This window comes from Moesziomyces antarcticus, assembly GCF_000747765.1.
Source record: "Moesziomyces antarcticus DNA, scaffold: scaffold_v10009, strain JCM 10317, whole genome shotgun sequence".
In the NCBI taxonomy this organism is placed as follows: domain Eukaryota; kingdom Fungi; phylum Basidiomycota; class Ustilaginomycetes; order Ustilaginales; family Ustilaginaceae; genus Moesziomyces; species Moesziomyces antarcticus.
Window position 1 is genome coordinate 231,063 of NW_014639001.1, and position 22,034 is coordinate 253,096.

The following is a 22,034-nucleotide window of genomic DNA, read 5'->3' on the forward strand; positions in this document are numbered from 1 at the left end:
GCCAACCCTGGAGAAGCGCACATCACGTGATCCAGTCCCCCAACCTAACACGTTGTCATTTTTCCGCCTCCTACACCTGCTCTTGGGGGACGTTTGGCATAGACTCCACGCTTCGCTACAGCAGACACACACTGAAACGCACAGCTGATTGGTAGTGCTTTCATTGGAACCGGCGGCTAGAAGCCATGGCTGGTCCAGATCTTGAAATCGTCGCCCTTGCTGGCAGCCCTGTTGGCCGGTTCTTCCCTGTGGTGGTGCTGCGGCTGCGGCTGCGGTTGCTGGCGACGCAGGACACCCTGGGATTGGAGGCCCGAATGCTGCTGCGACTCGGACGATCTTTCGTACGCCAAGATCTGCTGCTTGAGCTGTCTGCGCTCCGCCTCTTCTTTCAGCTGCTTGGTGCGTGTGTTGATGGCGATCGAAGCGGTGGCGGGCACGTGTACCTCGTGCGTGACCTGCTTGGAGCCCTTCTTGGAGAGCAGCGAGAACTTCATATGCGAACCTGCCTCGACCTCGACACCACCGTCCGCCTGTTCGGCCGCCTTCTTTTTGATGGGCAGTCCGATCTCGGACAGGCTGGACCCGGAGGCGTGCGCGTGCGCGTGCGCGTGCGAATGCGCATGGCCGTAGCCGGCCCCACTGGAGGCGAGCGCGGCACGAGAGAAGAATGCATGCGGCCGTTGCGAAGTCGAAGCGCCGACGGAGGATTGCGCTGTGGCGGCGGAAGGTGCGCTGGATTCGACCATCATTCGCGCGAGCTCGCGGTCGAACTCGTCGTCCGCCTCCCTGCGTGCCGCAAGCTCTTGGTCCTGCAGATGGCGCTCGGCTGCTGCCTCGTCGTCGTCCGAATCGTCGACGTCCGAAGAGCCAGAGTCCGACGCGTCACTGTCCGAGGCGTCCGAATCACCCGACGAGGAGGAAGACGCCGATTCGGACGAGTCGGACCCAGACGACGACGACGAGCCAGAATCGCTCGAGTTATCGCTGTCAGACGCGTCGGAAGCCGCCTGGTTGCGAGCCTGGTTCCTCCTGCGCTTTTCCGAGCCTCGCGTTGCACTGGCCTCGTGTGCGTCGGCCCGGCTGCCCTGCCTGCGCGTATCCGAGCTGTTCCCATCGCTCTCCTCCTCCGCCTCGGCCTCTGCCTGCGGCGCTAGCTGCCTGTTGGCTGCCATCATCTCTTCCAACGCCGCTGCGGCCTCTCCGAACGTCTTTTTGAACCTGAGCTCCGGACGCAGCGCCTCGAGCGTCTCGGTGAGCGTAAAGTCGACATCAATGGGCAGCGGCTGCTGCTTGCACAGAACGTAAAAGTTGAGAAACACCAGAAAGTCGTCGAGCTTCCTGCGCAGAGAGCCGCGGTCGAAGCACACGCCGCACGTGTCGAGCAGCGTGCAGATCAAGCGGATGCGGAAGTAGTCGTCCGGTGCATCGAGGGGTGCCACCTGACCCGGCCAGGGCCTCCCCTTGGCATGACCGAAGGTGACCATGGACCAGAGCTGCTCGAACACGATGCCGCTGTTGACGAGGCGGTAATTGTACAGCTCGCCGAGATAGCACGCGGTGGCGACGCGGCGCTGGTTGTGCTTGAAGATGTTCTCCTCCATGCCGATGCGGATGTTTTCGAGCACCTGGTCGATCACGTCCACGGCAAACGACGGATGAAAACGGTCCAGATCGTACACGAGGATGGCGAGCAGGTGAATGTTGGAGTAGCGGATACGCCAGGCGCGCGTAAAGGCGTCCTTGAGCCAGCCATGCACGATGGCATCGTCCCAAGCCAGCTTACGCAGCTGCAGCACCACCGTGTCGACGCTCTTCTTGGCGAGCAGGTGGTAGATGAGATGGCGAATGTAGAGCTCCATCGGCGAGCGCGACTTCTGCTCGATGGCTTTGCGCTTTGGCGGGTTGCACTGGTAGTAGGCATTGTTGAGAAGCAGCAGCTGGCGCGAGTCGAGATTGGCAGCCGCACGCTTGCGTCGGAGCATCTCGAGCATGCTGCGCATCTTGACCGAGGTGTCCTCGGTGCGCAAGAGGTAGCGGCCGCAGCCTTCGAGGAGCGTTGCGACCACCTCGATGTTGGGACCGGAAAAGTCCTCGAGGCACGTCTTGAAGCAGTGCAGAATGGCATGCGTGGGTGTCACCTTGAACTTGGTGAGCTCCGAGATGAAGCGGGCGTTTTTGGCGCGCGTCTCGGTGAGGTCGGCGTTCTTCTTGCGCTGAAGGTAGCGGAACTCGTCCTCGAGGAGCGCGGTGAGGCCGGCGCCGATGTCGGGCATGTAGCGAGACAGGGTGGCGGCGAGTCGCGCATAGTAGGGAGCGAGGTCGATGCGGTTGCGGGGCAGCGAAGCGAGATGCTTGACGAGCTTTCTGCGTGCTGGCTTTGTGGCGATAAAGGCAAAATCGACGGCGGCACTGTCGATCATGCTGCGATTTGTCATGTCGGGCAGCTTGGCCATGAGCGTTGCGAGCTGCGCGGCCGGGCCTGCGTTCATGGCCTCGTCGCCCGCGTCGGCGTCGAGCTGGGGCGTGCTGGCTGCTGTCGATGCTTTCTCTTCTTCTGCGCGATTTGCGCCATCCTCTCCGGCGTCGTGTTTGTCAGGGTTGGCGGATGAGGCGGCGCTGATGCCGGTTGTCTGCGCCAAGATGGAGGGTGGGATGATGTCGCCGAGATCGAGAAGGTCCTCGTAGAACTTTTGCGAGTCCTGGTCTTCCCAAGGGCTCTGATCTGAGGCAAACTCTTCGTCTGCGCGTTCGAAGGCGGACTTGGATTCGAGGTTGACGCCCAAGCCGACGGCGGTGGTGGCGGAAGCGGAGGATTCGAGGTCGGGCATGTCGACGCCGAGCAGATCGGAGAGGATGCGCGCCCATTCGCGGACGCGCTCGAAGCTCTTTGTCATGCGCTCGTAGTTCTGTTGGCGGTCTTCAAAGATCTCGCCGGAGCGGATGTAGGCTTCGTGGTTCTTGCGATCCTGGTCCTGGAGCCGCTGATGCTCCTTGACGACGCGTCGAGCGAGGGTCTGGAAGTAGGTCTCGAAGAGTTTGCGGAACTTTGCCTGCATGTCCGGCGTCACGAGGGGCGCAGAGGCGGGATCGAGTGCTGCAATGGCGGGCATGTCTACTGCATCGCCGATGGTGAGTGCTCCACTGGCCCTGTCTGCGAGGAGTGAATTGTCATCTTTGGTGAAGGACGCTGCCGGAGACAGCAGGGACTGCCCCAAGCCTTTGAGGAGGGAAATGAGCAAGGGGACGTTTGCGTGGTCCTTGTCCGTTGCCAAGAGGGCTTTGATGATGCTGAAGAGCCAGTCGGAGCCTGTGGGTGCGTCGCGGGTGTGACCGAGGGCGTCTACGAGGGCAAGCTCTGCTGTGACGCGGAGCAAGGGCTTCTGACGCGCGACTCGAGCTGCCTCGTCCCTCTCCTTCTGTTCTGCGGTGGCGCTCTGGTACAGAGTCTTGGAAGGAGGAGCGAGGGCGTGCTCGAGCGAGGTGGTGAGAGGCTCGCTGAAGGTGGTGGGGCCGAAGCGTGCGTGAAAGGCGGATATGATCTCTGTGGCAGCTATGCAGTCCTTTGCAGTGACGCAGCGGGTGAGTGCTTCGGACACGGCCTGGATGAGCTCCTGGAGGTACTTTTCGAGATTGAGCTGGGGCAGATCTTTGAGGAGCTGGTCGCGCGCATCGTGACCGATGCTCTGCTTTGCCCGCTTGACGTAGGCGGTGTTCTTTTTGAGGTTCGAGTCGAGCGACTGGGCGGGTGGAGCTGGACCGGCCGACCACACGCCTACGTTGGCTGCCCGAAGCTGGCGACGTTTCCTATCGCGCTCTCTATGCAATGCTTGGGCCTGCGAGTCGTCCTTGGCGGAGGGAACTGCGGGGGAGCCAGACGCTGCGCTGGAGGCGACCAGCGCAGCAGCGGCGGCGACCATGGGGCAGGTGGTGCTGTCTAGTGGTGGGTGAGAGTGCTGCTCACCAGCTGGAGGTGGTGGTGTGTGTGGAGGAGGAGTGGGCTCTTAGGGGAAAGGAGGTGCGTGCGCCTACAGTAGCTGAGCGAGCTGAGCGAGCTGAGCGACTCGCAGCGAAACGCCGCGACTTTCTTCCACCTCGCCGCGCTTTCATTTTCGAGCCGCTTTCAGGGTCCAAAAACTTTCACGCTGTTAGGTTTTATCCCCGCCTCCCTTGCGTCGATGTGACAGTGTGAGAGCTCGGCCTCACGTCACACTGCATATCCCAGCCAGGCGAGAAGACGTGAAAGAGTCGCCGCAATTGTAGCTCTTTACCACCATCTCGCCTCTGCTGTCCATCCACCACCGCCGCTCACTTTGATACCATGGTCGACCCGGTCTCGTACGTCAAGATGTTCTTCCGCTCCGTCTTCTCGGTGTTCAGTCCGTCGACGACCACGGTGTGGCAGAACAACATCGCCTACTCCATCACGCTGCACAATCCGCGCGTGCTGCTCTACCGCGGGCCCGAGACGTACCTCACCTTCTCCGTGTATGCACAGGCGTACTCGGCCGACGCGCGCAAGCAGCTCGAGTCCGTCTCGGCAGGTCAGATCGCCGAGATCGTCAAGAACACCAACGTGCAGCTCGTGCAGAAGGGCTGGATCGCCGGTGCGGTCGGATGGAATGCGGCGGGCTATCTCGGCGTTGCCACCAAGAAGGGCTGGGATGTGACGCCTGCGGGGCGCGCGGGGTGGAAGGACACCCAGGCCGAGTCGGTGTCGCTCTCGCTGCAGCAGCAGGAGGATGAGGATTATGGCGAAAAGCCCCAGCGTGGCGCTTCGAACGAGTACGAAATGAGCACGCTTAGCAAGACCGACTCGTCCACCTCGCTAGAGTCGCAGCAGACGCGGCATATCGCCACCAAGCGCAAGGAGAAGATCGACAAGCAGATTCGCACACAGTCCACTTCCGAAGACTCGTCCTCCACCACCCGCGTTCTCGGTACCTACAAATGTCGCATTCCCGTAGAGACGGGCGATGGCTACTTCCGTCTCTGGGTCACCCTTCCCTCTGTCGTTCGCGGCCAAGTGGGTATTGGCAGTCCGACGTTCCGTCTGTTTTCGTTCTCGCTCACCTCGGCCTCTCCACGAGGAGCGGCGCTACTGCCCGTGCCCGTGATTGTGCCCGAGCTCGCACTGCGCTCCGTCTCGATCGCACTCACCACGCTCGTCTACGGCCTCTTCCCCGTCGCCGCGATCGTCGACAAGCTGCTCCCGCGCTGGATGTCGCGTCGCTTCATCAACTGGATCTACACCCGCGTAGGCGCCAAAAACAAGACCGATCAGCTCCGTCAGAAGTACAATGTGGACGAAAAGGTCGAACAGGCTAAACAGCAGGTTAGAAAGGTCCCCTTTGCTAGTGCGGGCATTCGAACCGACTGGGATCTTCACAGGGATGCAAGCCGCGGCAGAGGCGGTTGGGCTTACCACTGGTGATCTTACGCTTGGAATTTCATTGCTTACAGCCGGACTATGCGTGCGTGTGTGTGAGAGAAGGTTGCATCGAGCCTGCCCAAGCGGCACCTGATTGGTGTACAAACAAAAGGATTGCGATCGTGTCTATGCGTGCGATGGTGTGTCGAGGAACCGCTTTGTGCGTGCAATGAGCTGTCGGAGCTGGTCGACTGCGCTTCCTCCCGTCTCCTTCCCATCCTCGTGCACCGAGCTCGGTGGTGAAGCATCGTTGCGCATGCGCTTGGCCCCACCTGCGCCTGCAGCCCGCGCATCCTTGGCGATCCTCCTCGTCTCGGCTGCCACCTCGCGCACCGCTGCCGCACACAAGCTCGCCATACCCTCCACGGCTGCCTTCCAATCCGCGCCATCCAGCGGCGCAATCCACACGCGCTCGAGTGCGCCCAGTGCAATCCGCAACATCCCCTCGACATGCATCCGGTTCACATGCGCCACCGTCGCCTCCAACCCCCCCTCCGGTAGTGTCGACAGCATCCGGTACCGCAACCCCTCCCTCTGCTCCGCAACGCTCTCCGGTAGCGCTTCTAGCTGCTCCAGCGCCATCTCCACCAGCCTCCCGCGAGTCGGAATCCCAATCTCCACCACCTCGGCATCCGGCGTCAGCTCGCAACGAACAACAATCGCACGAACCACGTAGTTCACCAGAGCGCTGAGGATGCATAGCGCCTTGCATGCTGCTTCCTCCGCTCTGGCCGATAAAGTGCCCGATAGCACGATGGGCGGAAAGGCACACACGAGGTCGTAGAGCAGTACGCACGTGCGCGACCACTGGTCCACCAGCTCGCGCGCCACTTCGTCCAGCGTCACGCGCCGAGCTCCGTCGAGGTGAGAACTCGGCGCCAGATCAGGCATCGCCCGCGGAAGCAGCGTCGTCAGCGTGCTCTCGATCGACACCGATGCGTCGGCGAGCTCCAGCACCCCGATGCGCTCGAAGGCGCGCGAGAGCACCGCCGACCCCGTGTGCGGAGCGGCCGCGTACACGCCTCCCGTGCCACGCACCGCCTTGGACGCATCCAGCCCAAGTGAGCTGAACAGACTCGCAGCGGCGTCGTTGGCATCAGACTCGGAGGCGGTGCCGTCAGCCATCTCGATGTCCTCGATCGCACCGTCTGACGTCGCGCTTCGAGTCGGCTGCGAGTCAGAGCTGCCCCACGTCACCAGCAGCAGGCGACACGCCAGACGGCTCTGCTTGACAACGCGCGACTGCGCAATCTCCTCGAGCCTGCTACGGTCCTCTTTGACCATCGCGCGTCGCTGCGAGGAGCTCGCTCGCGCAGCATTCGGATTGGTCTCGAACACGACGAGTCCCACCTGGCTGTGCTCCTCCTCGGCCGGTACCATCGAGTCGAGCGTCGCCCCATCGCCGCTGCGAGTAACATCCACCAGCGCCAAATGCGATCCATCCGCCAACTCCACCTCAAGCACATCTCGACCGCCATCTGTGCTTGGCGCGGGCGATGAGGGGGAGAAGCCGAACTTGACGCGCAGCCAGTTGGATGCGACATGCTGACCGGGCGCGCCAGAGTACAGCACCACCAGCCCGTCCAGGTCAGCAGGCCGGAAGTGCAGTAGCAGCTCCTCGATGTGGTCCGCAAGCCGATCCAGCAGCGATCCCTCGGCCCACAGCTCGCCGCGTTGCCGCCGCACACGTGTCCACTGCGCCGACAGCTCCGCATCATCGCCATGCGCGGATCGATCGCCTGCCAGCTTGCGCCTCTGCGGCGAGGTGACTTGCGCGTCGCGCCCCGACGTGCGTCGTACGCCCGTTAGCACCGACTGCGAGATCGACACGCGTTTGCCGTGAGTGCCTGGCGACGAGCCGTTGGATGCGCCCGAGTCCGCCTGGATGCGGCCCAGGACGTTTCGCCGCTTGATCTCGCTGCGAATCGTTTCCAGACGCTGTTTCTGATGCTCGCGATCGCGTCGTTCCTCCAGAGCGGCCCGCCAGTGCTGCCAGGTTTTCATAGTCCCGCTTCGAGAGCGGAAGACCTCCGCAGCTGCCTTGCGCGCCGCGTCCTCCGCTGCAGCCGCCGCCCGCTCCTCGGCCAGCTGCGCCCACATCCGGTCGCTCAGACGTGTCAGCAGCTCGTGCCGCGAGGCGGCTCGGCGACGCGCACGCTCTTCCTCCACCGCAGCAGCAGCGGTCGAGGCGGCGGCAGACTGGATCGCTTCGCTCGAAAGCGTCTTGAATGCCCGCTCGACGGCTTGTGCACGTGCGGCTGCTTTGCGCTTCGCCCGCGCCTTGGCTTCTGCCTCGGCGACTGCCGCAGCCGCGGCGCGAGATGCGGCGGCCGCAGCAGGGTCAGACCCGCGACGCTTCTGAGACGTTGCGGCTGGCGTAGAGACAGCGTCAGCATCGGCCGGCTTGGAAGGTGATGCGGGAGCTCCGGGCTTTTCCGTCTTGCTGTCTTGAGGTTTCGACGATGTAGGGAAGAAGGACGGCATCGTTGTCTTGCTGGGCTCGGTGTCCTTGGCCTGCGAGGAGCCAAATGTGAAAGGCGAGGCCGGCTTTGCGTCAGGAGCCGCAGCAGCTGAGGGAGCTTTCGTGCTTGGCTGACCAAACGAAAAGCTGGGCAGGGACGAGGGCGTCGTCTGCTTGTCGGCCGACGCGAGCGAAGGGAGCGGGGACTTGGCATCGGGCGCAGGAGTCGTGGCCGTCGGTTTTGAGTCAGTGGCAGGCTCTTTGCCGAAGCCCCCGAATGACGGCAAGCCAGACTTCGTGGGCGATTCTTGCTTCGTGGCGCTGCTGCCACCAAACCCACCAAAGCCGCCAAACGAGCTCGCCGGTGCGGCTGTCGACGGGGCGCTGCTCGAACCCGAGCCGAATGCGGAAGGCATGAAGCTGGTGGCGGCGACAGACAGCTTCGATGGAGAAGACGCCGAGAATGCCGAGGTGCCCTGGGCACCTTGTCCTGCGATCGACTGGCCGAATTTGGGCATGCTGGTCGAGCCAAGACTGCTCGCCGCCTGAGACGGCGCCTTGAAGTCCAGACTGGATGAGGTGGGACCAGGTGCCGGCTTCGCCATGGATGGCATCGGCGCGAAGCCCTGCGCTGCATTCTGCGTGTTCGGCAAGATCGCACCTGCCCCCGACGCACGGCCGTCGATCACGTCGGCGCTCTTCCACGAGCCACGTTTCGCTTCGACGATCGTCGCGCTGAATGGTGAGACGAGCGGTTTGTCCTCGTTGACCGTCGCGGTCTTGTGGATCTTGACAGCCACAGGCGTCTGTCCGTCGTACTCGAACTCGAGACCAAGATGCGTGCATAGAGCGATCACCTGCTCGTCGGAGTCCATGGCCAGCACATGGCGCATTGTATCGATCGGCAGACCCCTGTGCTGCGCCATGTACGCTTTACCCATAGCCTTGACCGCACCAATGCGCACGGAGCTGAACGAATTCTCCGCCAGACAGGCCATGAGATAGTTGACGCTCGGCTTGCGCAGCTCGGCGAAGAACTTGGAGAAGAAGTTGAGCGTGGCCTCGGTGTTTCTCGGCTGACCGCGCTTCTCGAGGTTGTTGGAACGCTGTGCCAGCTGGCGCAGATTCAACGCAGTCTGCACAGCAGGGGCGCGGAAGATGTCGCCGGGTAAGAGCTCGGCTTCGCGCAGCGTCTCGGGATCTCGAAGGTGGAGCAGGAGATTGTATGCGCGGAACTCAGCCTCGTTGGGAGATGGCTGGACAACGGCGCCTGCGCCCGTGGCTGACTTTCGGCGATTGTCATCGTAGAACTCGATGAGACTGCGCATGGTCTTGCGCAGCTGCTCGAGTTCCTGTTGCTCGCTCCACCCCTCTGCGCCGGGCCCGCCTCGCCAGTGCAGACAGAGGATGTGGTACCTTGCGATGCGCTCGTGGCATTCGATGGCGATGGCACCGCCTTCGCTCTGCACGATAAAGTCCTGTCGCACTGCTCGCGTTCGATTCCACAGGAAGCCTTGGACAGCCGTGAATCGTGGGTCGTTGGGATCTGCCGGGAGAAGGTCGTGGAAGAGGTAGTCAAGGGTGCGTTTGAGGACGGGCGGCGGGCGCACGTCTTCTGGCAGCGGCAGCTCGCGACCAGCGGCGGGGCGACGGTAGATCTTGACGGCGATGCGCGGATCGACTCGGTCGGTGCCCGGGTATACTTCGAGCGGGTCGAGCTCCTTTTGAAACTCTCGTTCTTCGCGCTCAAACTCGGGGCACATGTCCTGGCATGTTCCGACGAGCTTGACTGCCAAGGCGAGGTCGGTCGGCTTGTCCGGGTCGGGAAGCACGCCGGACTTGATGTAGGCATTGCGAAGAGCTTCCCTTCCGCCCTTCATCTCGAGGAAGCGGTTGCCCACTTTGGGAGCGTCCTCAAAACGTTTCTTGCGCAGCTCATCCTCGTCCTCCGCGCCCTTGTTTCCGAAGCTGACGCTTGGCAACGGCGATCTGGACCCTTCAGCTGGAGTCGAAGTTCCGGTGCGATCTTTTCGGAGAAAGTTGGAGAAGGAGCTCGTCGGCGCAGTGTTGGTGGGAGCAGGAGCAAAGCTGGACGGCGGAGCTAATGCGGCTGGAGACGGAGCCGGAGCAGCAGTGGTGGCAGGAGCAAGATTGGCTTGGCTTGCGGCCGGTGCTGAGCCGAACGCGGTTGAATTGGGGCTGCTTCCAAAGGCGGAAGAAGAGGACGAGCCGAAAGTGGAGGCGGACGAACTCGCGCCGAAAGCAGAGGCAGAGGCCGGTGCGGCTCCCTGTGGTGCCCCAAATGGTGATGGAGAGCCAGGGGTGGGATTGGCTGAAGAGGAGCCAAACGCAGAAGAGCTTTGACCAAAGCCATTACTTTGCGGTATGCCAGAGGCAGATCCACTCGGCTGCCCGAACCCAAACGTTGGTGCGGGTTTGGGAGCTGGGGCTGAGGCATTCTGAGAGGAGGCAGCAGCGCCGAAGGCAGAAGGAGGTGCGGGTGCTTGTCCAGCCGACTGACCACCGAAAGCTGATGACGTCGCAGAAGGCTGTGTGTTGAAGGTGGTCGACTTGTTAGCAAATGGTCTTGGTCGAGGTCTAGGTTGGTAAACATTTCCGCTGGCGCCTGCTAGATTTGCATTTGCGTCTGTCGGTCCTCGTTGGCCGTCGGCATCCACGTTTGACGCGAATGGCCTGCCGGGCCGCGCAACACTAGCGCCTCTACCGCCACGGAACGATCCGGACATTGGCGGTCTACCCTCTTGTCCAGGGCCTCCCGGGCCTGATGGCCGTGCGGTGAAGGGTCTTGGTCGGTTCCCGAACGGTGACTGTTGTTGCTCCTGCCCCTGTCCCTGGTGAAATTGCCCCGAGTTGACAGGGCGCGAGTTGCCGAAAGATGATTGCTGCTGAAACTGTGGTCGCGGTCTGCTGGTGAAGGGTCGAGGACGTCCGAAGCCTGGCTGCTGCTGCCCGCCTTGCGAGAAGCCGGAGGTAAAGGCAGACGGTACATTGCTGGGGCCGGAAGGAGGTCGAGAGAAGGTGTTGGGCGGCGCGCTGCTTGTCGATACTGATGGAGGCTGTGGTCGGGCAAAAGAGCCGAAGCTTGAGCCACCACCACCTGGTGTAGGTTGACCGGAGCCGGTCCCGAATCCAGGTTTGGATCCCGAAGCAGAACCGAAGCTAGACCCAAAGGCGGAGCTAGACCCAAAGCCAGATCCGGAACCGGCCGCAGAGCCGAAGGCGGAGCCGAATCCTGAGCCCGAGCCCGAGCCCGCACCTTGCTGCTGCATGATGGACACCGCTGCAGCCTTGAACGAGCGGCTGTGTTGCAGGGGATTGGTGATGAGGAGACGACACGCGGACGGATGGTCTTTGCGCTCGGACACGAACTCACACACCGGCTCAATTCGGCGAATTTCGGGAGTCGGAAATGTCAACCTTGGCCGTCTGACGTCTTTATCAAGCTTGACCTCCATCATCGTGTCATCCCTCAACAAGCGCAAGGACCCTTTGCTGCGGTCGACCATGATGACATCGAGATTGGCAAGGTCATCAGCCAGCTGAAGCAGATTCTCTTGTCGTCCTCAGCCATGTTGTAATGGTATCGCACTTGCAGGCAGAAATCTCGCTGATCATGCATGTACATGGTGATGATGATGATGATTGCTACACAGGCGTTATCAAAGCGCACAGACTAGATGATGACACGACGAGTTTGATTCGGTGCAGAAACGAGGTCATGTTTGTGCAATTCGAGTCCCGCACATGAAGGGCCGGTAGTGCAACGTTTGTCGCCACCTTTCGGCAACAAATTCGCGTTGCCGCGTATGATACCGTCTGGAGTGGGACACTTCATCTCACTCCCTCGATTACGCCCACTTCGTTATCAACGATTCGTCCTCTTTGCTCCCTTTGTTGTCGTTGCGCAGTTCGGCCCTCCCCTGCACGACTCAGCTCGCTTTCTTCTTTCCACGTCGCGTTTGGTCCCGACTCCTGTGCTCAGCCTTCCCTCCTGAACACCACCATCAGCTCTTCTCGAAACCGCCAGCTCTCCTCAACACAGTAACCTATGACCAAGCCATGCCACATCGGTCACTGCAGTCAGACGTGATGGCGCACACCCTTGGAAAAGATCGATGATGACAGTCGTAACCTTCATTATCCCCAATGCTCTCCGGGACGCTGCCGAAGAGCCACTAATCATACATGGAAGCGCAAGTCAAGAGTCGTGATGCGGAGCGGCGAAAGCGGACCCAGCAGCGAAGCCATCGTCCGTCTATACGAGGCCGAGCGGGCGTCTAGTAGCGGTACTTGAAGTAAGGCGACTCGTCACCCATGTCGGCGATCTCCTCCTTGGACAGACGAGCGGCCTCGCCCGAGTCGATCATGCGCTGCTTGCGCTTGTTGGCAAGGTGGAGCAGGCCGGCGAAGGCGAGTGCCGACGAGAAGGCGACGGCGTTCATGCCGATGTTGATGTAGTGCGCGCGGTGGTAGTAAGGAGCCTGCTTCTTGGGGAAGATGTTGCTCGAGATGGTACCGGCCAGACCACCAAAGCCGACGATGATAGCGATGCAGACGGAGCGCTTCGTCTTACCACCAATCGTCTGGGTCAACGACGCAACCACACCGGGGAAGGCAGCGTACGAACCAGCAGCCGAGATGAACTGCGCACCGTACGCCACCTTGGGGTGGCTGTTGCTGAAGTGGAGCGACAGCGCCCAGCCGATACCGGAGATGAGGGTGCCGAGGCAGATGAAGGGGAAGCGAATACCGAGGCGGTCCGACGAGTAGGCGAAGATCACCACGGTCACGGCAGCAACGGTGTACACGGGCACGGTGTACAGGTTCGAGTCGATGGCGTTGTACTTGAGCGAGTTCTTCAGGATCGAGGGCAGCGTCAGCGCGATCGAGTAGAGCGGCGTTATGGTCGTCACGTAGCAGATCAGCGTGAAGAGCGTCTTCCAGTCCTTGAGACCGGCCCAGACAAACTTCCAGGCGAACTCGTCGTTCATCGGGATGTCGTTGCCGTCGAACTGAACGCGGTCGCTCATGTACACCTTCTCGCTCTCGGTCAAGAAGGGCGCCTTCTCGATGCCGTCGAAGAGCACAAAGTAGGCGACAATGCCGGCGACAATGGTAAGTGCACCCTCGACAAAGAAGATGAACGACCATCCCTGGTAGTCTCCCGACTTGGCCTTGGCAAGGCCGAAAGCGAGGAGACCACCGAAGGCACCAGCGATGGTGGCCGCACTGAAGAAGAGACCGATACGGAGCTGGATCGACCTGCGAGGGTACAGGATCGTAAGGTAGTACGAGACACCGGGGAAGAGACCAGCTTCGGCAGCGCCGAGAAGAATGCGGAAGGCGAGGAGCGACTCGAAGTTCTTGGAGAAGCCGGTGACGAGCATGACGAGACCCCAGACGACGACGATGATGGGCAGCCAGAGCTTGGCGCCGATCTTCTTGAGCACCAGGTTGGAAGGCACCTCGAGCAGACAGTAGAGGCCGAAGAAGACCGAGAGCGCGGCGGCGTACTCGTGGTCGGTGAGCTTGAGCTGCTTCTCCATGCCGAGCACACGCGCGTTGCCGATGGCCGTCCTGTCGAGGAACGAGAAGAGGTAGAGCACCGAGCAGATGGGCAGCACGTGCCAGTCGAGCTTGCGGATCAGGCGCGCCGTCTCCTTGGGGTCCTCGATGGTCGTGGCGACAGCGTCGGCAGCAGTGGTACCGGCGGTCAGCACAGGTGCCATGATGACGCCGTCCTCAAGGCGCGAGTCATCCTTCTTCTCGATCGACGCCGAGTCGGGAGAGTCGCCCTGGCTGCGGTTGTTGTAGTAGGGCGAAGACATGATGCCTGATACAATCGCTTGCTGTGAAGTAGTTGTTTGTGGGACGAAGCGCTGCGTGGGTAGAGAGATGTGAGAGAGGCGTGGAGGAGAGAGTCACGACAGAAGGGGGAAGAGTGGCCTGAAGGGGAAAGGACGAGGGAAGGAAGATGACGATAAGCAAACCTGCAACGACCTCTTTATACCTTGAGGAGGGAGCGAGGAATGGGGTCGGATTGCAAATGCGGGGGTACCAGGAGCGACGAAAGCGGGGTGCAGGAGGGATGCTGAGCCAACCGCATCCACGTTGTCAGGCGGGCAAAGGCTGTTGGGGAGGCGAGCACGGCGAACGTAGTCAGCTGCACTCGTCTAGCCCTGGAGCAGCATGGCGTCTGCAGTCGAGGCCCCATCGAGAAGCGAGCGAGGAGCGGCGTGGCGCGAGTAGGCGAGGAGCATGCGGCCGTGCAGGAGGAGAGACATGCAGTCAGGGCGCTGCTGTATGCACCCCGAGAGGCGCGCACAGGATCCGGGGCGAACCAATGAGAAGAAGCCGCTGAGATCCGATGGGCCCACCTCAGCTCATTCGGGGCGCTTCACGTTGCTCCAAGGCAAGACAAGGGAGTGGAGCAGCATCTGTCATCGGTTGATGAGGGTACGCAGAGCGATAGCAAAAGAGTCGCGTCCAGCAGTGCTGACGTGCTCCGCGCGCTGTTCCGCCTTTGGAAGGCCGGCTAAACGGCGAGGCGGCCAGATCAGGTTTGCGAATGCCCACTGGCGGGAAAGCGGGAAGACGAGAGCAAGGCGAAAAATGGGCTGAGGGTTGGAAGATTGCGAGAGCGCCTCGGCGTCGACGGCGATCCAGGAACTCTCGAGGGCTCTGGATCAGGGGAGCAGATGTGTACTGGATGCCACGCGGCGACGCTCGGAAACAGGCAGAGGGGCAGAGGCCGACGTTGATCAGGGTGGGCGACGTGCGATCGCGGATTCATGCCCCCATTGTCTTGGCATGACGAGGGCGGGGGAAGAGGACCACAGCCATGGATCTGCTCGGCAAAAGCAAACGAAAATCGCGAGCTTTGTTGCAGCCGAGCTACAGTACTCGCCACGCCATTGCGGGTACAGCATGACTGCACAGGGCTGCAGCCAGCGCTGGAGATGGGCTCGCTTTTGCAGGCGGGGTTGGTCTGGGCATGTGCAGTCCTGCTGTGATCTGGAAGCGAGGCGACACCAAGATCCGCGCCCAACAAATGCGAAGCTCAACTGTGCAAAAAAGCCTGCAGTCTAAGAAAATGGCCCGCTCAACTCCGCCGCGATCGTAAGCAGAGCTCAAGAGCGCGTACCGCGACAACACGGCGAAGGCCCAAGATGGCCCGTTCCTGGAAGCCCGCGGTTTGAAGCCGCAACGGAGCAATGCCAGTCCTGTAGGCGCTAGAGTAACTGAGGAGGTTGGAAGAAGAGCAAGCGGGCGGGGAATAGGAATCGGCGAAACGTCGAGAGGAGTTGGAAATGCTGCGTTGGAGCGTGCGAAAATTCAAGGTCAGCACGGCCGAATGCCCGTCCGTCCGCTCAGCCGCCGTGACGGCCATTGCTCCCCCGCACGTCTCGTCCGCCCGCTTCTCCGCCGCTCACCGTTCCAAGTGAGCTCAAGCCCGAGTCTAGTCAAGGGGAAACCGGGGATCGCCGCATCAGACAATTGTCCAAGGCTTCCAGAACCCCCCCCCCCCCTCGTACGCCGTCGGAAAGACGTTCCAGGCTCCGACTGGATCTTCATCCTCGTTTGGCCGTCAAGATCAAGTCTTTTGCAAAGCAATCATGGCGAGACTGAGATTGGTGCATGTCCGGAATCGAGAAGAGCTTGGCTCGAGCTGCGATGTCGAGATAGATCCGGCTCGATAAGGCTGGGGCGGAGGGGTCGCCGGTGTTGGAGGGCAGATCGGTGCGGGACACGGACGCCAAGGGACTCGGTCATGGTTTTGCCGAGCGAGTGGCGTGGCAATGAGCACGGAGATGAGCGACAACAGTGGGTAAGCACGCGAGATGAAGGCGCTGCATGGCGCTGCATGTCGCTTACTGTCGCAGCACACCAGTGTAGAGCCCAAGGGAGACAGACCGGCACGGACGCCATCCGACCCGGAAGGGGCTTGCTTCTGCCGTCACCCAACGGAGACATCCGCGGCTCATCGAGCGCCGCACGCAACATTGCTTTGATACGGCAGCAAGATAACAGACGGGCCACGGCTGGACCGCTGCAACGGCGCTACCCTGCCGCTCATGGTCCGTCGGCGTCCGTCCCTCTGGTCCCAGCTCACCATTTCGTCTATTCTGTGTATCAGGGCGACTGACGCGGCGCGGCTAGAAGGCCGAAGAGGTGTTGGCGGCAAACGCGCTCTAGAGCGACGAGGCTGTGACGGCCAAGCGTCTGCATGAGTCGCCCAAATCCACGCGAGCTTCTGGGCACGACTGACGTGCTTGTCAACCCCACATCCGAGGCTGGCCACGTTGCAGCAGGCGATGCGGAAAAAGGCCAAAATTGGAAATCGCCCAAACGGCCTTGCCTTGGAGCGGGGTGGGGTCCAGGCCTGGCGCCTCTGTTCGAGCAAACAGAACGAAACCGCTCGAACGCCGTGTCGAAAAGCGCCGCCAGAGTGTCGCACAGGGTCGACGCGCGTCGACAGGCAAAAGCGTCGGCGCAGTCTGAAATCATGCACCTCGGAGTTCTTGGCGCTGCTCCAACTTACCCGCACCAGTCGTAACTTAGGCCTGGGGCCTGTCACTCTCGTTCCTTGCCTCCTCGCACCGGTCAACAATGCCTTGTGCGCTGCACAGGCTGCCGGGCTCTCACTGCGAGGTGGAGGAAGCGAGTCCTTGGCGTTGGTGCCCCCACTCGACTTGGCAGCGTGGCTCCATCCCCTCGCCTGTGTGTCAGCCTCGATCCTCTTCGGCGAATCCATTCATACCTAGAGAGACAGGTACGATTGTTGAGTTGCGTCGCTGCTTCGGCAATACCAAACGCAGATCAACGTCTTGCCTTGCAGTACTGTATCGGCCTCTCCTGAGTCTCTATGCCAGTCGTAGCGCTCGCTCTTCGCAACGACTGCATGCTGGGACGCTGCTCTGCTTTCGGCTAAACGGTGCAAGATGGGCAGCCTCCAGCTGAATTTCAAACCGGATCCCTCATCACGGACTCCGTGCAGAGTTGGCGTCAAGCCCTTGATTCACATCGTTAGCGAGATGTCGGCGACTGCAAAGACGATTCAGGATCGCCTCGACGTCCCCCTGCGTACGATCAGGCTTAACGGATTACCCGAGCCGTCCCCGTTGCGGCAAGCGGGTTCCGATGCACGTCCGCGCACCATGGTCCATGGTGGTCGAGATTCCTGCATCCACGAAAATGCGGGGCCCCGTCGTACCCCGCTCTGCCAGATGGTTGGGGGTGCGGATTAAACAGGCTTTCCATCGGGTGAGCTCGCGGGGAAGCTTGCGTCGGTATCTCGCACAGCCGGCAGTTTGGTGGGGATCGCGAATAAGTTCTGGTCTCGCCCTGACGATCCACGAAAATGCGGGGGTACGACCAGCCCCGCCGATTCATGCAGGCACAAGGCACATGCACAAACCAACAGCGCTGGTCGAGCGAGTCGAGCCGCTTATCCCCCTCGCATCATCTCAAACAGCTCACCATACTCCTCGTGCTGGAAGCGCTCGAGCCGAGTGTCTTGGTACGGATGATGGTCACGCGGGGTATGATATTTGCAGGTGCGGATGTCTCCGTGCAAGTCTGCGTTGCTGGTGGCTATCATCAGGCGATCATGGGGTACAGATTGTCGTCGTCCGACTCAGGATCGGGTAGGGCGACGAGCCTGCGCAGGCGCACGAGTGCCTCCTTGCGCAAGTCTTCGTTGAGATGCTTGGAGATCATCGGGTTCTTTGCATTCTTCGCCGCTAGCTCCTCACTGCCCATTCCGACTTCCGACTGTGAAGCGCCAGTCGCTTGTCCCTGCCTCCAACTTTCTTCTCGAAAAACCGCCATGACAATGCCGCGACGGACGCTTCGCAGATGCCCCATGGCCTGCTTGACCGTGCTCTGCAGCTTGACAGTCTCGGCAGTGAGCTTCTTCTGCCGCTCGAGGCTGGTGGCGATCTCGCGTTTGAGATAGGAGTCGAGCGCCTTTGCCTGCGCATACGACGTCTCGAGCGACTTGTGCAGGCCGCGCTCGTCGACCGCGTTGGCATTCTTGCTGCCCGGCATGAGGTGCAGCTCGATCAGCCGAAAGTCGGGCGGACGACCCACGAGCATCTGGCTGCCCCTCGCTTTGGCGAGCGTGGTGAAGAGCTTGCCTGAGCTCGTCTTGGCACGCAGCACCAGCGGCTGCGTGGCACGCACCGTCGACCGAGACGAATTGTTCGTCGTGAGCTCCCGCGTGTACTTTTTGTTGGACGCCACGCCTGATTCGATGCAGAACTGCAGCGCCTTTTGAACGTCTTTGAGCACAGAGACGAGCAGCGGCGAGGCTTCTTTGAGCATCTGTCGCGCGCGCTTCTCGCGGTTGGTTTCGGCTTGCATGAAGATTTGGACTTGCGTCCACACCTTGACCTCGAACTCGGCCACGTCCTCCGTGGGGAATTCGGGCGTGACGCCATCGAACAACGTGCTGTCGATCTCGTCGAGCTCTTTGGCTACGCGTGTGTATTCGACCAAGTCCCCTTCGAGCCGGCTCTTAGCAGTGATCTTCGAGGCTAGCGCTGCTCTGTTCTTCTCGAGTTCCGCTTCGTGAGCGGCTTGTTGGGCTGCGGCCTGTTCGGCCTCGTCGTATGCTTGGACGAGCAGCCGCGATCGGCTTCCGCGCTTGTTCATGATGCGCTTGGCGAGTGTGCTGCCCATCTTGGCGTGCGCTTGGCGCTTCTCGCTCGACACAGCTTGCAAGGTCTTGAGCCGCACTTCCTGACTCTTGACCTTGCCTGTGATGGCAAAGATATCGTGCTGCACCGCGTCAAGGCTGGCAGCTACATCTCCCAGAGATTCGAGAGTGTCGGTGAGTTCGGTGTGTCTCTCGTAGAAGCCGATGACGCGCTGACGAAGCGGTGGTGCATATGCAGGCACCCCGCACTCGGAAGCGGCATTGCTGCCTGCATTCGCTTGGGCCAGAGCGAGAGTAGCAGCCGTAGTGAGGGCGGCAGCGGAGCCGGCGACGACAAAAGGCGGAGGCGGAGCTGAAGCCTCGGCATGCTCTGTGCGCAGCATATCTTGCACATCGTCAAAGAGCGCATTCCGCGCCCCACTGTACACCCTTGGCAGGGTGGGTCGTTGCATCTTGATCATGGCGAGGCCTGGCAGGCTACGCAGCCTCCATTTGTAGTTCTGTGCAATGCCGTTTCTTCTGCAATCCAGAGATGTTGACAGCCAGTTGCTACGCTCGCAAAAGCAGATGGCGGCATAAGACGAAGTGTCGATATCAGCAGCTGGAAGCATCGACGCTGAGCAGCCAAAACATTGCGTGCAGGGTCCAGGGCCCCGGTTGTCAGCATCCGAGCTTGCCGCGCGCATCGCCGCTGTCGCACACAGGCCTGAGAAATTTGGTGGAAGCAGAGCAGCATCATCTTGCAGTGAAGCCGCGCCAAAAAATCTGCGAAAATGCAGCCGGAATGTTACTGACGATCTCACACTCGTGGAATCGGCGATCTGTCAAAGGACTCGCGCGAGAAAAGCCTAATTTTCGGCAGAGGCTTCCACGTCGATCCATGGGTGCGGAGCAGCACAGCCCGAGGGTCCCGCACGCATGCAGGGCGGGCGCAGCTGTCGACGTGGCACTCGCAGCCCCGCTCACTCGGGCTCCAGCTCACTCTGGCTCGACTGCACGCATCCCCAAATCCCCCGCAACTCAGCCACGTCCAACACACCTCTCTACCACCACCACCCGTCTCCTCCCCCTCCTCCTTCTCGACCGCGCCGCCCTCAACCTTCCACGTATTCACCTTCCTCTCTGGCAGAGCGACTGTAATCAACCACCATCGAACACTGCATCTCTCTGCCGCCCCCTCTGCTTCAACGCCTAGGGTCCCTACTCTCCTCTTCCTTCCACGTCGTCACCCTTCCAACAACTCATCGCGCCACCTCCTCCTCTAGGCCATCTCCTCCTCTTCGCTGAGCGCTGGAGAGCATCCTCTCGTGTCGTCGTTCGTTCTTCCAACTCATCGACCCGACCAAACGTTCCCTGTCATCGTCATCACCACCAACACAACCACCTCACCATGTCGGCTGTAGTTGCATCGCCATCATCCCTTGCCGCGCCCACGGCCCCGTCGTCGTCGTCGTCAGCGACGCCATCCTCCTCTCGTCTCCCCGATTCGACATCGAGCGCAAAGAAGCGCAAGATGGACGAGTCCCACGACGACGAGGACGACGACGACGAAGAGAACGACCTGGACGAATCCTCGTCCGCTTCCAACTCTCCCTCAAAGGCTGCCAACACTGGCGGTCGCAGAAAGGCCAGCGACGAGGAGCGCAAGGCTCGTCTCGAAGCCCGTCAAGCCCGAAACCGTCTCTCCGCACAGTACTCGCGCGAACGCAAGAAGGCTTATATGGAGCAGCTCGAAGGCTCCATCAACGCGCTCAAGACCGAGAACACCCTCCTTCGCCAACAGCGTGACCAAGATCAGCTCGTCCGCCAGTCCCTCGAGTCCAAGCTCAAAGAAGCTCAGATCCGTGTACACACGCTCGAGACCATCCTCCGCACCGTCGCCCCGTCCCTTGTTCCGCTACTCATGTCGTCGTCGTCATCATCATCCTCTGTCTCCCTCCCTTCCGCTTCATCGGCTAACGCCGCCTCCTCCACTTCGTCGACGGCTCCGCAGCTTGCTGCAGAGTCGTCCGCCGATCTCGCGTCTGCACTTCTGCAGAACGCCGGTCTGGCCTCGCGAGATGGTTCCTTGTCCGTGCCGATTGCAGCGCCGGCATCGACCGCTTCCTCTACCCTTTCGCCCGGCACTCCTGCCCAGCAATCCTCGAACGAAGACGTTCGCCTCCCTGCAGCGGAGGCGACCTGCTCTGACGCACCATCTCTTGACCGAGATGCCGAGCTCGAGCAGTCCCAGCAGCGGACGTCTTCACTCCGTTCGACGGTGTCGCTGGCAACGGAGCCTCTGCCGTGCCCAAGGTCGGAAGCAATGTCGATGCCAACGGCAGCAGCATCGTCGCACAAGGATACCCGCTCGCCAACCAGATTAGCGTCTCCGCCGCAGAGCAGCCGTCGTCGATCGCGGCCGACTCCCGCAGCGCTCTGTGTGAGCCTGCCGCCGAAGCGAAGGCAAGCCGCGCTGCCGTTGAAGCTGAAGCTATCCTCTCCCACTTTATCGACCTCGACGCCAAGTTCGCCAACAGTGACGCGGCGGCTGCGGCTCAAGATCAAGGTGCCTCGGCGCCTGCCGCCTCGACTCCATTTGTATCTGTGGGCGAGGTGCATGCAGCAGCAGCAGCAGGCGGCGCTCTGCGATCAGCAGAAGCCGCTGCAGGTGGCCTCGCAGGCCTGAGCACCGTCTTTGCGGGTGCGCACGACGCGAGCACGGCCAGCGACATGAGCCACGGCGACCCGTTCAAGTTCAACACGATCAGCTTGGCCCCGACCGACATCGACGGCAGCAAGGAGCAAGACGCGCAGCAGCGGTTCGCTCTGCTCAACTCTGCCCTGCTGCCCAGCGAGAGGAGCGTGTGGGAGCTTGCCACCGACGCGATGCTCGAGGACATCTACGGCAAGGCGCAAGATGCGGAGGCGGACAGCGCCGACACGAGCCTCGCCACCACGGATGCGTCGTCGCACTCGGAGGGCAGCGTGGGCTCGTCGCCGTTTGACCTGGTCGACCTCGACATTGAGATCGAAGAGCCGATGCAGCTTCACATCCAAGACGACAGCGCGGCGCTCGATGCGTCTAGCATGCTGGCTGCGGGCCACCATGTCAAGGCCGAAGCCGGCATGGACTGGCCCGGCCTGCTCGCCTCGCTGGTGGCCTGATCGCGACTCTACGTTTCTCGCTCCTTGCTCCGTGTCTGCGTTTGTACATTAGCCGTGCTGCCGTTCAGCTCTAGCTCCGCTCCGTGCTCATTAATTTAATCCTGCGAAACCCCGATTGCGACACGTGCTCGAGAGGATGTGCTGTGAGAGGTTGAAGTGAATTCGCATCGTGCGTTGAACGAGGGTGAACACAGTGTGGTATTAGCAAGAGAGCGTGGGACGTGTGCAAAAAGATGCTTGCGCGAGGGGGTGGGAAGGGTGGACGATGACGAAAGGAGTGTAGAAATACAGTTGATGAAATGCAAAAGTGGCAGAGG

General features: G+C 61.4%; 7 protein-coding genes across 7 annotated transcripts; 3 read left to right on the forward strand and 4 right to left on the reverse strand.

The window, feature by feature from the left end:
- Window positions 1–176: 176 nt before the first annotated feature.
- Window positions 177–3,917, reverse strand: PAN0_009d3749 (ARM repeat-containing protein; the record flags this gene model as incomplete). The annotated part of the gene is made up of 1 exon (XM_014800709.1): window positions 177–3,917. One exon carries the CDS (start codon window positions 3,915–3,917, stop codon window positions 177–179), a length of 3,741 nt encoding a protein of 1,246 aa, XP_014656195.1.
- A 401-nt stretch (window positions 3,918–4,318) lies between these two features.
- PAN0_009c3750 (uncharacterized protein) lies at window positions 4,319–5,431 on the forward strand (the record flags this gene model as incomplete). Its single annotated transcript, XM_014800710.1, has 1 exon — window positions 4,319–5,431. The coding sequence occupies one exon, from the start codon at window positions 4,319–4,321 to the stop codon at window positions 5,429–5,431; it is 1,113 nt and encodes a 370-aa protein (XP_014656196.1).
- A 123-nt stretch (window positions 5,432–5,554) lies between these two features.
- Window positions 5,555–11,416, reverse strand: PAN0_009d3751 (nuclear export factor; the record flags this gene model as incomplete). The annotated part of the gene is made up of 1 exon (XM_014800711.1): window positions 5,555–11,416. One exon carries the CDS (start codon window positions 11,414–11,416, stop codon window positions 5,555–5,557), a length of 5,862 nt encoding a protein of 1,953 aa, XP_014656197.1.
- Window positions 11,417–12,187: 771 nt separating this feature from the next.
- Window positions 12,188–15,300, reverse strand: PAN0_009d3752 (uncharacterized protein; the record flags this gene model as incomplete). The annotated part of the gene is made up of 4 exons (XM_014800712.1): window positions 12,188–13,789; window positions 13,901–14,073; window positions 14,411–14,615; window positions 15,055–15,300. 4 exons carry the CDS (start codon window positions 15,298–15,300, stop codon window positions 12,188–12,190), a joined length of 2,226 nt encoding a protein of 741 aa, XP_014656198.1.
- A 474-nt stretch (window positions 15,301–15,774) lies between these two features.
- On the forward strand, window positions 15,775–16,467 carry PAN0_009c3753 (uncharacterized protein; the record flags this gene model as incomplete). The annotated part of the gene is made up of 2 exons (XM_014800713.1): window positions 15,775–16,029; window positions 16,204–16,467. The coding sequence occupies 2 exons, from the start codon at window positions 15,775–15,777 to the stop codon at window positions 16,465–16,467; spliced, it is 519 nt and encodes a 172-aa protein (XP_014656199.1).
- Window positions 16,468–17,510: 1,043 nt separating this feature from the next.
- PAN0_009d3754 (uncharacterized protein) lies at window positions 17,511–19,181 on the reverse strand (the record flags this gene model as incomplete). The annotated part of the gene is made up of 1 exon (XM_014800714.1): window positions 17,511–19,181. The coding sequence occupies one exon, from the start codon at window positions 19,179–19,181 to the stop codon at window positions 17,511–17,513; it is 1,671 nt and encodes a 556-aa protein (XP_014656200.1).
- A 779-nt stretch (window positions 19,182–19,960) lies between these two features.
- On the forward strand, window positions 19,961–21,717 carry PAN0_009c3755 (uncharacterized protein; the record flags this gene model as incomplete). The annotated part of the gene is made up of 2 exons (XM_014800715.1): window positions 19,961–20,615; window positions 20,798–21,717. 2 exons carry the CDS (start codon window positions 19,961–19,963, stop codon window positions 21,715–21,717), a joined length of 1,575 nt encoding a protein of 524 aa, XP_014656201.1.
- Between the last annotated feature and the right edge of the window lie 317 nt (window positions 21,718–22,034).